The 16,371-nt window shown below is 38.0% G+C and overlaps 1 protein-coding gene across 1 annotated transcript in view; it reads right to left on the bottom strand.

Annotated features, from left to right (window-relative positions):
• Window positions 1-9,549: 9,549 nt before the first annotated feature.
• Window positions 9,550-16,371, bottom strand: part of LOC101556715 (probable ATP-dependent RNA helicase DDX60) — a 93,524-nt gene continuing 86,702 nt past the window's right edge. Inside the window, exons 36-38 of the mRNA XM_055139058.1 lie at window positions 14,782-14,933; window positions 13,605-13,667; window positions 9,550-9,835 (exon numbers count right to left, since the gene is read on the bottom strand). Coding sequence (XP_054995033.1) covers window positions 9,736-9,835; window positions 13,605-13,667; window positions 14,782-14,933 — 315 coding nt within the window. The 3' untranslated portion in view covers window positions 9,550-9,735. The remainder of the gene's footprint in view (window positions 9,836-13,604; window positions 13,668-14,781; window positions 14,934-16,371) is intronic.

The following is a 16,371-nucleotide window of genomic DNA, read 5'->3' as shown; positions in this document are numbered from 1 at the left end:
GAACAATAGCACAGCAGGTAGGGTGTTTGCCTTGCATGCAGCCGACCCAGGTTCCATTCCTCCGTCCCTCTCGGAAAGCCTGGCAAGCTACCAAGGGTATCCCTCCCACACGGCAGAGCCTGGCAAGCTCCCTGAGGCATATTCGATATGCCAAAACCAGTAACAAGTCTCACAATAGAGACGTTACTGGTGCCAGCTCGAGCAAATCGATGAACTACAGAATATTCTGTAGTTTAATTTTTTCTGTGCTTTAATTTTCCAGCATATTCTCTACTGTGTGTACATCATCAACTGTGATATGCTCTCTCTCTCCCTCTCTCTCTTTCTCTCTCTCAACACACACATATGTTTTCTCCTTCCATTTTTCTAAATAAAACTATTGATTTCACCTTTTTATTTTCTATTTAATTGAAAATTACAGTCTTAATTGTTCAGAAAACTCTGATTTGAATCATATATTATCCCTTATTCTAATGTAGAATAAATTGAATAAATCTTTAACTAAATTTAGGAATATACTCAAGAATACTGTGAGTGTTTTAAAAATCTAACTTTGCAGTCTATAATTTAAGGTAGATTTCTCATTTATTAGCATTGTTTCTATTTGTTCTTCAAAGTTCTTCATTGCTCCAATTACCAACTTACCAAATAGAAATATTAACTTTAAAATTTATATATATATATACATATATTCCTGGGTCCTTCTCATGTTTATCATCTGCTTAGTACAAAGTTATACATCACATTTAAAAATAATCAGAGATATTAGCATAATTTAAAATATGAACTCAAACTGAGTAGTCCACATTATCTTCAATTTAAAATGAATCTTGAACTCATTTTATTTTAAAATATATTATTTAATTTTGGTATTCATACCATTACCATCTCAAGTATAGCTTTCAAGTTCAACTTAGCTATAAAAACCTAGGTCTTCTTTTTTTAACCATCTTTTTTGAAGCACTAGATTTATAATAATGTTATTATGCTTGTTATGTATATATCATCCAATACCATACTCATCATCAGAGATTCTGTTTCTCTCCACCAATGTCCGATGGTCCCATCCAGTCACCCCTATTCCCATGTAAGCTTAGTTCTATATAGATATAATTTTATCTATATCTATATCTTTATCTATGTCTATACCTTTATATCTATAGATAAAGATAAAATTTTCACTTTCAATAACCTTGGCCATTTATTCTTCCTTAACTTTATATTCCTCATATGAAAGAGGTTTTTAAAAATTAATTGTGGAAGGGATAACACCTATACACATCTATATGATTAAAGCTAAATTCCTGAATTTCCACAAATTTCTAAATCAATGGAAAAATTTATAAAATGTTTTTTAAAAGCTACATACTTCTTATAATATATAAACAAAAATTAATAGTGTCAATAATTCTATCCTAATACATTTTAAACTTAACATGAAATAAAGTCAACATATATTTTAGTAAGAATGAGAATTAAGAAAATTTTAAGGGAAAATCTGAAAAGGCCTAAGAATATTAAAAGTAAGTTTTATCTAAGAAGAAAATATAGACTTTAAATTAAATAATAGTATATTGTATTAATCAGATTGTGATTAATCATATACAGTAAAATGAAAATTATGCTAAAAATATCTATAGATACAGCATACCTACCTGAGTAGATATAGAAACAAATCACTTTGAAAAAAAGCAATTAAAAACATTAACAAGATATAGATAAACACTCAAGGAATAAATACTTTCGTGGAGAATAACTATAAGCACTGTAACTGATTGTCAGCCTCAATGAGAAGTTTGTTAGTTCTTTCTTAAATGATTCCTGAACATGGACACATTTTTCCCCTAACACAACATGTATACATATGTATACATGAAGTAACAAACCCCCTTATACCTGTAGTTTGCAGGATCTTTTTTCATAATTCAAATGCCTACAGCAGACAGAAGGAATAAGTTCCCAGTGGTCACCAGAAAGATTTATAGTAGTACTGATCCAAGCTATTTCCCTAAACCAATCACTGGCTAAACATATTTACATAGTTTAGTCAGTAAGTTTTAGGTTTCGTTTCTTTGGGAGACAGAGGAGGAACTATAAATAGCTTATCATGGGTTTAATTGATTTTCAGTTACCCAGGCAACACCCTTTGGAAAGCTGAAATGAAAGGTCAAAGGTGCACAAACATACACTTGCCTTGATATTCAAAATCTTAGATCAACCAGGCTTGAACTAGGGCTTTCTCAGTCTTCTCCATTCTGCTGTCTGCCTATCTATCTTCTATCTATCATCTATCTATCTATCTATCTATCTATCTATCTATCTATCTATCTATCTATCTATCTATTTTGAGTCACCATGAGATAGACCATTACAAAGCTATTCATGATAGGGTTTCAGTCATACAATTTTTCAACATCCATTTCTCTGTCAGGGTACATTTTCCACCCCCAATATCCTCAGTTTCCCTCCTACCACCTGCACCCTACTACCCCCTCACCCCCTTTCCACACCTCCCTCTATCGCACCTTTCTTCTCTATTGTACCTTTCTTCTCTCCCCCCTCTCTCTCTTCCTCCCTTCCTCCCTCCCTCTCTCTACCTCTTTCTTTTTGAGCATTATGATTTGCAATATATGTACTAGGAGGCCATCATGTTTGCTCAGGCCATGCAGAATTTTTATTGGGAAGGCACAGCTGGAGTAGCTTTTGTTTTTTCAATTGGGTGGCAGCTTTGCAGTGTGGATGTGATTGCTCAGTCTACTGGATATACAGGGCGGTGGCAGAAGGTAGCCCATCGCGACCCCAAGAAAGCCTTGAGATTTTAGTCACAAAACCCATATACCCAAACTTTCAGCAGATTACTATCTTTTGAGGCCTGTCCTAAGACAGTGGAGTCTGGCCAGGGCAAGGCAGCAATTTTGGATTGTGGAAGCAAGTGGCTTTATGGGTTCTGTTTGGGTGGACACCAAGTTGACCCAACCTCTTCCAGTCTACCATAATCTGTTCAGCCTTGCACAAATCTGAGATTACCTGTGGCTTTTGATCTCTTTTGAGATTTATTTATGAGCCTCTGAAGAGAGGCTGGTAGAAAAGCTTACATGGTGGCGTTGGAGTTGGTTCGTGCAGGTGACTGCCAATGCTTCCAGAAGTATAAGGAAGTGTGGGGAGGTAGACTATCCCAACTCTGAGAAAGCCTGGAGGTTTCAGTCACAAGACCGACATACCTAAATTTTCAGCAGGGTAATACGTTGGTGAGGTCTGTCCCAAGATGGTTGACTCTGGCTGGTAGCAGGGCAGTAAATTTGGATTGTGGGAGCATGCAGCTGCCAGGTCTCTGTTTGTGTGGGCACCAGGTTAATCTATACCCTCTCGGATCTACCCAGTCTGTTCAGCCTTGTGTGGGTCTGAGATTAACAGCAGCTTTCGAGATATATTTATGGATCTCTGAAACAAGACCAAGAAATGAGCTTGTATGGCTGAGTCAAAGGTGGTTTGTGGGTGTGACTCTCACATACTTACTCTCACATACTTATGACAGTTCAGTTTCTCAGGAAACTTGATCCTAAGTTGTTAGAGTTTGACCAGAGGCACAGTAGTGAATTTGGGATATTAGGAGGCCTGAAGGCATCATCAGTCTGGTTGACGCACTTGCCCTGCAAGTCCAGGTTGACCTGCTGGAGGCATAGCACCCCCTCTGTCCCAGTGATGATGGCAGCAGCGTCTTCCGCAGGGATCAGAATGGGAGCCAGGGCTGCTCCCATTTATGGAATTGACACTCTGGGAGGCTGCAGCCACCAGTCCAGGAGAGCCCAATTGGAAGTATGGGGGAACACACCCTGATTCTGGATCTCCAGACAATTGGTGCTCAGGGAGTATTTTCTCCATAATATGCTGTGGGCACTTAAGGCTGATCCAGGGGTAAAAGGACTGTGGAGCCACCCTGCTGGGGGCGGACACCAAGGTTTAGTCTTGGCACTGCTTCTGGGCTCAGAGCAAGTGCCTGGCCCAGCCATGAGTTTGTGGAATCTCTCAGCAGCCGAAGCCGGCTGTGCATGGCCGTTTCTGCTGTTTCTTTAATTCCAGAATAATTGCACCAAAGATAAAGGAAATCATAGAAGATTCATTGAGGACTTGAGATTCACTTAAAATGATTCCTGAGAAACTCAGAAGGCACGATTAGTGTATCTTAAAAGCTAATACATTGCTGAACTATGTCACATCTGCTGAAATCACTGGGACTTTATGTCTGGTCATAGCACCCAGAGTTAAGTGGCTGTGTGAGTGTTATGCAAAGGATTGGTTTATATTTGAAGTTCTAGTCGTTTTCATGTTTGGAATCAAACCTCCATAGACACAATGTCTCTCCACCAGTACTAAGGTCGCACAGCAGGTTTCTGTGGCAGAGATTACAGCAAAGGTATCTGAGCTCTGAGAGAACAGAGCTGCCAAAATTGACAGGGTTCAGAGTCTGAAATTTCCTTCACTTATTTTTGATTTTTTTTATGCCAAGATTATTTTAAAATCAAAACTCTTGGAATTTTTTATATCAAGGTTATTATAAGAGTCCAAAGTATCAGTATGTATACCATTACTGCGTCATACACATCACCAAAGTGTTAGTATTCCCACCATTACCCATAAATACTCTATTTGCCCCCTTTCCTTACCCAATCACTTTCCTCATTATTAGACTTAGTTCTGTTGTAGAATCTAAGACAACATTGCAGATAACTGGAGGTTAAACTAAGTGAAATAAGTCAAAGAGAAAGACCAATATTATATGATTTCATTCATATATATGTAAGTATAAAAGTAGTAAAGAAAAAATCCAAAACAAATTATTGGATTATGATGACTGACCTGAGGTTGACAGAGGGAAGGTTGAAGAGGGCAAAGGGTTCCAACAATCTGGTGGACTATGGTGAAGGTCATTAGTACTTTGGGAGTGGTGTGATAATATGCATTTGATTCAATGTGAATCAGTGTTCATAAAATGCACATAGTGGTGCAAATTAATACTATCATAATTACATAATTACATAGACCTGTATCTATCACATGACTAACAAGGTATGTTTCAGAAAATGGTATGCTAATGCAGTTACTTCTCTGAGTCTCCTTCTTGCTGTCCATACACCAGTTAGATTCCATGTAGCACTGCAAGCAGGAATAGATAAAAATCGTTGCAAGAAAAGTCTCCCTGTTCCCTATTTCTTCCTGATCCTCTTGATGAAAGGGTTTTGGAAAGGGTTGTCTAGCAGCAGAACATTTTTCTTGTTATATCCATCCTACTCCTTCCAAACCTAGTTGGAAAAAGCATCAATTCTCACTCATTGTAGTTTCAACAGGATAGGGGAGGAAACTAACTCATCCCCTGCCTAGCAGGAGCAGGTGATACATAAATTTCCTCACCAATGTCATGTCCACAGGGTCTAAACCTCTACTCACTGCTGATAGCAGGAAATCACTTGAAATTTTTTAATTTAAGTAAAATGATAGCACAGCGGGTAGGGCGTTTGCCTTGCATGCGGCTGACCCGGATTCGATTCTTCTGTCCCTCTCGGAGAGCCCGGCAAGCTACTGAGGGTATCCGGCCCACACAGCAGAGCCTGGCAAGCTCCCCGTGGCATATTCAATATGCAAAAAACAGTAACAAGTGTTACAATGGAGACATTACTGGTGCCCGCTCAAGAAAATCGATGAACAACAGGATGACAGTGCTACAGATGTACAATAACACCCATGTTTATACTTGGAGAATATAAATTTATTTCACCCCAACATCACCAAGATGTTAAGAGCTTCCAGCCACTGTAATTGGGTTACTTCTACCTACACTGCCTCTTTTTTCACACCTTCCTTCCTTCCCAACAGTTTAGAAATATTAGTTTTGTCATTTCAGTTCTGTGTTCATGTTCAAGGATTTGCTGTTATAATAACAGTATTTCCTTTTTTGTTTTCATTTTCCTATTAAGTGAGAATAAACTCTTCTTCATATGCCTGCTGCCCATCTAAATCTCTTCCTCAAAGAAGTTTCTGTTCCTAACTTCTATGACTTTTGATGGAATTGTTTTCATTTTGGTTGTTGAGTTTTGTGAGTACTTTATATACATTGGATTTTAGCCCTTTACCAGATTATAATGTGAAAATATTTTCTTCTTATAAATTAAAGTCTTTTAAATTTCAGCCCGGTATCTTTTGCCATGTAAATCCATTTTTTTTTTTTTTGCTTTATGGGTCACATCTGGCAACGCAGAGGGGTTACTCCTGACTCATGCACTCAGGACTCACCCATGACTGTGCTCAGAGGGCCATATGGGATGCTGAGAATCAAACCCGGGTTGGCCACATGCAAGGCAAACGCCCTACTCCCTGTACTATTGCTCCAGCCCCTGCCATGTAAATCCTTTTTACATAGATGTAATCACACAATTTTACTTTCATTATCTTTGTCAGTGGAGTTCCATCATTACACCTCAGGTGGATATCATGAAGAGTTCTTTATTTTACTCAATGGAGGAAATTATGGATTCTTATATAATATCAAGGTATTTAACCCATTTGAAATAAAGTATTATAGCAGGTAGGGTGTTTGCCTTGCACGTGACCGACCCAGGTTCAATTCCTCTGTCCCTCTCAGAGAACCCGGCAAGCTACCAAGAGTATCTCGCCCACATGGCAAAGCCTGGCAAGCTACCCATTGCATATTTGATATGCCAAAAAAACAGTAACAAGTCTCACAATGGATATGTTACTGGTGTCCGCTCGAGCAAATCAATGAGCGAGCAATGGGATGACAGTGACGGTGACAGTGATGGTATGAAATAGAAATCCACTTGGCTTTGTTTTATCGTTTTAGTTTTTGCATGTGCTCATTCAGTTTGTCCAACACCATTTTTTGAAGAGCCTTTCTTTCCCCCATTTATTAAGTGTGTTAAGTTATAGTCCAGTCCATATATAGGACTGGAGCAATAGCACAGCAGGTAAGGCATTTGCCTTGCACGCGGCCAACCCAGGTTTGATTCTTCTACCCCTTCGGAGAGACCGACAAGCTACCGAGAGTATCTCCCCTGGACAGCAGAGCCTGGCAAGCTACCCGTGGCATATTTGATATGCCAAAAACAGTAGCAACAAGTCTCACAATGGAGACATTACTGGTGCCTGCTCGAGCAAATCAATGGACAACAGAAAGACAGTGACAGTGATTAAGTTACAGAAATATTCCAATAACTAAATATACAAAGTGATATATTCCAATACTCTTTATATCAAAATGAAATTCAGGAATCTTCAGGTAATTTTCTGGACATCAGAAACACAGACTAGGATAATAAGAAACAAAGCAAATATGAGCATTAATGAGATATTTATTACCAATAGATCCAAACTGAAAACAACTCAATAGTCCCTTAATTAGTTGAATGATTTTAAAAGTCCAGTATATTAATTCCATGGCACAAAATTATTAATAAAAAGGAACATATTAATTTAAGCAGTAACTTCAACGGGCAGGTCTCAAGGGTGGGGCAGTCAGGATGAAAGTGACTCAGAGACACCACTAGTCTGGACTTCAGTCAGCACCTCTCCCCCACTAAGCTCTGCCAGGTGATAGTCATTAATGACTTAATTCATCCTCATCCAGCCTCTCCACTGCCTACAGTGCAATTAATGGCCTTTCCAAAGCAGGCAGATGCAAAGCCTGCTTACAGGTGTACAGTTTTCATGGACTTTGGAAGAAAGTCAAAGCCCTTTTATGTTCCCTTCGTGAGACTTGTTGCTACTGTTTTTGGCACATCAAATATGCCACGGGTAGCTTGCCAGGCTCTGCCATCCAGGGGAGATACTCTCGGTAGCTTGCCGGGCTCTCCGAGAGGGGCAGAGGAATCGAACCTGATACCTCTTTATACTACCATTAAATTATTGACAAGCTATAGTGTTAGTATAGAAATGTTCTTATTTTCAAACTTTTGCTGGTTTATATTTTACATTTTTCTATTAAAATTTTCCTTTGTCTTAATTTGTCAACATGTTTTGGCTTTCTAAAATTTGTTTCTGCATCTCTAGATCCTGGAACAAAACTCCCAGCCAAAAAAACATATTGTCTAAGTTGTACATTTAAAAATTTTTACTTTACCCTGACTCATCAACATCCCCAGAGAGATCACACACATCTCTCTGATCCCAACTTTCATAAATTTTAAAGTTTTTGATAAATTGTTATTTCAAAAAACCTCTTATGAGCACAGTATCAACATGATTTTCCCTCTCAAATAATGAGAAGTCATTGCAATTATTGTCTTGTAATAAATCAATCCACTTCAATTTCTTTATAGTTATCAGTCACTAGATAAGTGCATACCAAATACCAGCAATATTTTATTATAAAGCATCACAAAATTTACACAAAAACATTTCAAAAGCATTTTAAATAAGCTTGTGTTTTTGTTTTTGCTTTTTGGGTCACACTTAGAGATGCACAGGGATACTCCTAGCTCTGCACTCAGGAATTATTCCTGGCAGTGCCCAGGGGACCATATGGGATGCTGGAAATTGAACCCAGGTCAGCCGCGTGCAAAGCAAATGCTCTACCTTGCTGTACTATCACTCCAGCCCCATAGTTTCCATTTCATAAAATACACGATAACAAAGATTACATATCTAAATTATGTATTCATCATCATCATCATCCCATTGATCGTCAAATTTCTCGAGTAGTCTCAGTAACATCTCCATTCATCCAAGCCCTGAGATTTTAGAAGCCTCTCTCTATTCATCCTTCCAATAATGCCGTACTGGAGGCTCTTTCAGGATCAGAGGAATGAGACCAGCTTGTTATTGGTTTTAGCATATTAATACATCATGGGGACCTTGCTAGGCTCTCCCATGTGGGCAGGAAACTCCCAGTAGTTTGCCAGGTTCTCCCAGAGGGAGAAGTAGGCTATCCCACAGCCTTTTTGTGCTTTGCAGCCTCACGCTTCTGGGAGCTTGCTTTTAAATCCCTGGATGCTGGTTGTTGACAGGATTACATGGTGCCCGGGAGGCAGTCCCTGGGTGTGACCGCCTAGCTACTGGGAGATTGGAAATCTGGGCAGAGCAGGCCCAGTCCGAATCCGGGCAGCTTTGGAAGTCTCAACCCCAGGTCTTAAACACCTGGGTTCCTCTGTTGGTTCCTTCATGCGTGAGGCTTGTCAGAACGTGTGGAGAAGGGCCTTGAGCATGGCTGTGGCTAGGGTCCGGAGGTCTTCAGCTGCCGGGAGCTCTGCTCCTGGTGAATAGGTACAGAGGGAAGCTGGAGCCCATCCCCTCCAAGGAGGCCCTGAGGAAGACAGCCAGGCACTCGGGCAAGAGACTCTCTGCATGTAATCAAATGTAGATAATTTTAGACTCAATATTTTCATACACCTAAAGGATAATGTTCATAAATGAAATATTTTCTTAGATTTTTGAATATAGGAGTCACTCTTTAGTCACGTACAACATGTTTGCATTTTTTCAACATAGAAACTAGCTAAGGTATCAATATCATTACTCAAGTTTATAGTGAAACCAGACTCAGAGATATGAAATAGTTTATTCAAGAGGACCCATAAGGGAACATGAATGACTTGATCACAACTTGGATTCCAAAGCACTCGCTCTTTCCTTTGCATCATACTTGCATCTCTAATTTTAAAAAGCAGATGGTTCACCACATACGAACTGAAAAAAGCCTCGGAATGGTTTAAATAAACTTTGTCTTCAGACTCGTTTAAATTTTTCTGCGTAAGTTTCACTCAGGTGTTCAAATGCCAAGACCACGTTGTCTTCTTCATCTTCACACAGCTCACGCAAGGAAACACTGCAAATGGAAATAAACATAAAAACATCTATGTACAGCACCCATTTTGGTGAGAACCTATATTATGAATAGGCTTTTCCTTCAAAAGACAGAAGTGAAGAGGGGGAGAGAAGAGACAGATGAGAAGCAATGGGAGGGAAGGGTCAATGTGTAGGGGTGGTGTTAAGGAATGATAGAGTTAATTATCCAAAGCACAGAGTTCGAAACACTGAAAGCATGAGACCAAATAAATGAAACTTAAAAAGGTGCCTTTTAAAGTTAGTTAAGATGGCAGGCAGGGGTCGGGAGAGAGGGAACTAGAACCCTAGTGGCAGGATCAGTGATGAAACGTCCTATAGCCAAAACCCAAATACGAATAACTCTGAAAATCATGGTGCTTTCACGAAATAAAACAAAGGGCAATAAAGATAAAACAAAATTTTGAAAGTGTAAAAGAAGTAAGCCTCACTAGCAAAATATGAAGAGCACTAAGAAGAAACACCATTAGCTGAAAGTGTTGTGCAAAATAGAGTAAGACAAATCCCACATATTGCATCTCCAAGCCTTTTTTTTTTTTTTTTTTTTTTGCCTTTTGGGTCACACCTGGCGATGCACAGGGGTTACTCCTGGCTCTGCACTCAGGAATTACCCCTGGCCGTGCTCAGGGGAACATATGGGATGCTGGGATTTGAACCCCGGTCGGCCGCATGCAAGGCAAACGCCCTACCCGCTGTGCTATCACTCCAGCCCATCCAAGCCTATTAACACCGAATTCCTCAACACCTTTATCTTTCCTCCTTTCAAGAGCGGCAGCACAAAACCCATTTCTTTTTTTCCGCACATCTCTTTGGAGTCATATGTTTTACCCGTTATTGCATCCAGTATCTGCAGAAACCCACTACATTCTCCTTTACCTTAGTGCTGAGAAAATGCTAAAAGCAAGGCTGTTGAGAGTACAGGAGATGCGGCACTTGCCTTGCCTGCTGCAGACTGGATTCCTAGCACTGCGTATGGGTCTCCAAACACCACTAGGGGTCGTGCCTGAGCACACAGCCAGGAATCAACCCTGAGAACTGCTGTGTGGGGCGAAGAATAAAGCAGCAAAGCAAACCAAAAGAATAAAATGCCCAAACCAGGAGATGGTAAAGAGAACAAGAACTCACTTCTAAATACTCAGAAATTTATGAAACTATTAAGACTCATTGTTAGGATTTGGGTAAGAATCCCTGACACATGGTGGAGGGAGTCTAGTGTCGGGTTTGGTGTTGGAATAATATATGCATGAAACCATCATTAACATTATTATAAATCACAGTACATTGATAAAAAGAGGAAGGGGGAATTTATGATAATTTGTTTTGTGTGGCCTTCAGCCTTTAAAATGAACAGCATAGAAAGGGTAAGTAGTTCCAATCTTGCCTAGCAATTTTTTCATAATTATAGACCTATAATTGTGACCACTCAACATTTCCTCCTGGACTTTTTCAACACAAATGTCAAATGCTATGAGTAAATTCTAACTTAGTGTTTTGGATCTCAGCTTCTAAATATCCTTTTCTTTTCTGTGTTTTCTTCTATTTTTAGTAAAATAGAAGTCTCAATTCTCTTGATCAGCTGCATAAAACGTACTGCCAAATACTTGGGTAATAAATACTTAAGTAAATTTAATTATAAATTATAAGCCTTAGTAAACAAGGCTTCTAACTTTTCCATTAAGTCTTCCATTTACTTGATTTGGATCTTCACTCGCTCTCAGTTGTATGACTTTTATAGCCTTGGAATCTCTGTCACCTGTATAGATTATACACAACTCTACCACATGAATAAATTATTGATTCATCTCACAGTCACTCTTCTGCACTATCTATATAATGCACAGAATATCAAGCCCCAAATTAACAGTGTAAAAGTAGTAATGTAAAATTAATCATGTAATAATTATGATCATTTCTGATAACCAAGAATCTATAAAGTAACTTCAAGCATCTCAGCATGTCCCCATTCCTCTCACAATGCCCATATAAAGGCCACAATAATGAAGTTGAAGCTTATCCTGGACATATCAGATGCTTTCTCATTTGTGTTCTTTGAAAATATCATTCCCTGATTCTCAAACTTAAGACTCAGTTTTTAAAAAATCACATTTGAGAATACTATTTTAAGAATTAATTGTTCCTGACTCTCATGAATACATGAAAATTAATCCATCACTAATCCAAACATGGGGCAGAAGAGAAACTTACATGAGGCCAAACTGGGTTTGATCCTCAGCATCTTAAACACTGCTGGGAGTAATTCCTGAGTACAGAGCCATGAGTATCTCCTGAATATCACTGGGTGTGTTTTCCAAAAAAATTCAAATCTGAATCAGACAGCCTTTAGCTATCATCCTTAGCACTTTCTACCTTTGTAATATCTGCAGGTCAGTTTCTCTCGTAAGACTTTTAAAGGCAAGAAGTATGTATGTTTAATGATTCTATCTCAATTGCCCAGACACATTTCTCCAGTCAATAGTACCTCAATACTTAGAAGTATTGGGTAGGTAGGTGGATGGTTTTCTAGATCCAATTTATGAGATTCAATCATGGTTTCCATATTTTCTTGAAGAGCCATTCTAGGAGCAATGCCCATGAATATCCCAGATGAACAAAGTAGATCACTTCTGTGCTAGCATTTCCAAACTAAAAATTCCATGTGAGTCTGATAAATGTTAGATTAAAAAAATTAGATAGCAGTGACCTATCAACAAGAACACCAAAATTAACAAAGCCTTCACAAAGTACCCATATGTTATGTGTTTATAACTTTAAATATTAGGTAAAGAAACACCCACAAGAAATAAAGGAAATCAGACTTTAGAAAAGAGGACATTTCATCAAGCAAGTCTAGATGTTCTAGAAACATCTAGAACATTTGAAAATTTTGAAAGACCCTAAGGTTAGTAGAATTGATAGAATCCCCAGGGGGCTATGTAAAATTAGAATCAAGAAACCAGTACAGATATCTCTTAGATACAGTCTAGTGAAAATATTGGACACATCAAGTAATAAAATATGTAAGTGGTTATAAACCAGAGTTTATATACAGAAGCTTCGAGTTATGTAAAGGAGTTTGTGCAGTATCATGTATTTAACACAGACTAGTTGTAAAAACTGAGGATATTGAGTTTAGGAATTGAAGAGGTTTTAGAATATTACTGTTTCTTGGCACATAGTACCTGATCTGATCAGAATATTTGGGGTTTGTTTTTGTTTGTTGGGGGCCACACCCAGAGATGTTCAGGGATTATTCCTGGCTCTGTATTCAGGGATCATTCCCAATGAGACCCAGAGGTCTGTGTGTAAAGCAAGCTCCTAACCACTGTTCCACCACTTAGGCCCCCATTTGATCAGAATTTTAGGTCAAATGGGATAATAGAATTAATTAGTTTACAAAAATAAAAAGACAATGTTGAAGAAAGTTCTTTAGCTTTTGAGGAGCTGAAATTAGAATCTTTGAAGCTCAAAGGTCCATTTCAGTGTGTGCTTAATTATTTTCAAATAATCACATTTTAAAACTTTGATATTTATTTTTGTTTGTTCAATTTGTTTTGGTGTTTAGTTAATGGGCCACACAGAGTTGGGCTTAGGGCTTACTCATGGTTCTGTGCCCAGGAATCACTCCTAGCTCTGCTGGGGGAACATATGTTTTACCTGGGATAGAACCCTGGTGGGCTGTGTGCAAGGCAAGGAACTTACCCAGTGTACTATCTCTCTGTCTCTAATATTAGTACTTAAAATACATAACCCACCTGATACTTTTAATGGTGAGCATAAAATCTTTCAACAGCAAATAAGCATCTCCTTCATTTATCCTAGGGAAAGCAACATTTTGAAAATTAATAGCTTAAAAAGTATTAATACTCTTATTTCTAAATTTTGCCTTGGAAATAACAGATCATGTTTATCTGTCACAATGCATTTATAATAATCATTTATGCCAGATTACAAGATGATAGTTTAAACTTGAGAATGATAATTATGAATTCAAGAACACATATTTTACAAAAATAAAGAATTGATAAATGCAGGAGGCTGGACCTCTCATGAGAAAAAACAAAGTAGGAAATAAAGGTCAGTAGGATTAATGGAGCTAGAAACTCAGAAGAAAATTATTAATTCTTTTCAAATATCACAGTTCTTTATGCAAAATAATGAGTCATTTTTATAAACTATCAACACTACTCAATTATGTAAGAACTTGTTTTTAAATGTAAGAACTTTTAAATGCTTCAATAATGATAGTTAAAATTTTATGGAAAATGCATATTGAATTCCTCACTTGTGTGAGAAAATGCCTATTCCCATATCAATGGGTTCATTGACAATTTAGGACAATTTATCCATTCCCTGGTAAATCTCCAAGAAGATTTATCCCTGTTTGCTAGTTTTGAAGATAATTTTCTTGCCAAAGGGCTGAAAAATTGTTATGTTCTCTTGTTATGTATGTGTAATTTATATGAATTTTACACACTACTCAGGTGATATAGAACACGACATTATTCAGTTTTTAAATATCTAATCCTGAATAAAAAGAAAAATAAGAAATAAAAATATGTGCATGTGTGTGTGCAAATATTTTTTTTATCTGCCCAGTAGATCTTTATGTCAGGTGAGCCAGAATAAGTCCCAAGATTTTGCGGGTAAACAAGCATATATAGATTTACTATTCTTTCTTTTTTGCAGTCCAGAGGAAAAAAATTCCTGTCTGTTTGACTCAAAATTTGAATTGGCTTTGTAAAAAAAAAAATCATTACATTCAAGTTATAAGAGCTAAAGTTGGGTATAAAAATGAACTTTAGAATTAAAGATATGTACAAAACCATGAAGGCAGACATGGAGTTAAAAATAGATGGAGGATAAATGTGACAATTACAGTTGAAAATAAAAGAGAGAAAATAGAGAAAGATGGAGACAGATAAAACATACCTGTTGTCCTGAGCTATTCCTTTTAAGGATCCATGCTTATAAAAATCAAGTGCATAAGAATTAAGGGGCATTATTCTTCCTTGGCTATCAACTTTGTGTTTTTTAAGCAAAGGAGCTTGAGAGTAACTGATATTAACTGTGCGCAGAATGACCTAAAGAAATAAAACTTCTCTTAATGTTTTCACTCATAAGACATGTTCATAAATCTAACAAATTATTTTAAGCATGTAAACCATTTCTTAAAGTTTATTTTGCTTTGTAGTTGTAATTTTAAAGCACCATCCTTAAGGTGAAAAAAGAGACTGTCTTATGCAATGAACTGGCGGTTCCTTCATAAGCTAGTTTGCAACTATAAGCTCTGTTACCCCCACAGCATTTTCATGGCAATTTCTACCACCCAACACACTCACTAGAAAAAATGAACCAATTAAAAATTTTACCAGTATTCTAACCAGTGTAGGAAATAGATCTGCTGAATTCTTAGTAAGGTTGCCACAAGAAGAATTCAGCTGGAGGGCAACTTCAATCTCTTTGGCATTTAATACCCAAATAAAAAGGAAGGAAAGACCAAAGCAATTAACAAATAGTTAGCCGTGTGTATTATTTTGTTTTTGAAAACTAAAGGGTTAATAGACACTCAATTATAATGCTAATGAGATATACAATTGATAAAACTACTTTAAACTGATAAGAACATATACTACACTTGATCTTAGTCAAAAGAGAGTCTCTTGTCCACACGCTGGGCTGTCTTCCTTGGGGCCCCTTGGAGGGAATGGGCTCCAACATCCCTCCTCACCCCGAGCAGAGCTCCAGGCAGCCGAAGACCACCAGAACCTTGCTACAGCCATGCTCGAGGCCCCTCTCCACAGGTTCAGACAGGCCTCATGCATGAATGTACCGGCAGGTGTGTGTAATCCCATCAACTGCCAACATCCAGAGAGAGACTTAAAAGCAAGCTCTCAGAAGAGATATCTTGTAGCCTACTTCTCCCTCTGGGAGAAACTGGCAAGCTTCTGAGAGTTTCCTGCCCCCATGGGACAGCCTTGCAAGCTTCCCATGGTGTATTCATATGCTAAAACCAGTAACAAGCTGGATCTCATTCCCCTGGCCCTGAAAGAGCCCCCAGTGGGACATCATTGGGAGGGCCCAGTCGAGATAGACTTCTAAGATCTCAGGGAAAGGAGGAAATGAGAAGTTACTGAGCTCCCCTTCCCCCCCCCCCCCCCCCCCGAGGAAATTGGTGATTAATGGGATTTCATGATCATGATGATGAAAACTACTTGGTGTTAGTTTCAAATTTTCTTATTAGAAATTCTTGGAATATAGTAATTCCACTAAGACCTAAAAAAGCCTTTTCCACTAAATTTTAGAAGATTTACACTCAAAGAAAATTTTTGTTCGTGTGTGCAAAAACATTCACAGCGGGCCTATTGCTCATATAATATTGTTACACTAAAATTTTTTTTAAAAATACATTAAAAGAATAGATAAATTTGTGCTATGAAATACTGGGATGTAATAAAGTATAAAATAGTCCCACATCACTATATGAAAGAACATTACAGAATATAGTTTTTAAAAATCATG

The sequence above is a fragment of the Sorex araneus genome, chromosome 1 (genome assembly GCF_027595985.1).
Source record: "Sorex araneus isolate mSorAra2 chromosome 1, mSorAra2.pri, whole genome shotgun sequence".
Lineage (NCBI taxonomy): Eukaryota > Metazoa > Chordata > Mammalia > Eulipotyphla > Soricidae > Sorex > Sorex araneus.
Note: the sequence above shows the minus strand (reverse complement) of the source record. Positions and strands in the feature narration are given on the sequence as shown.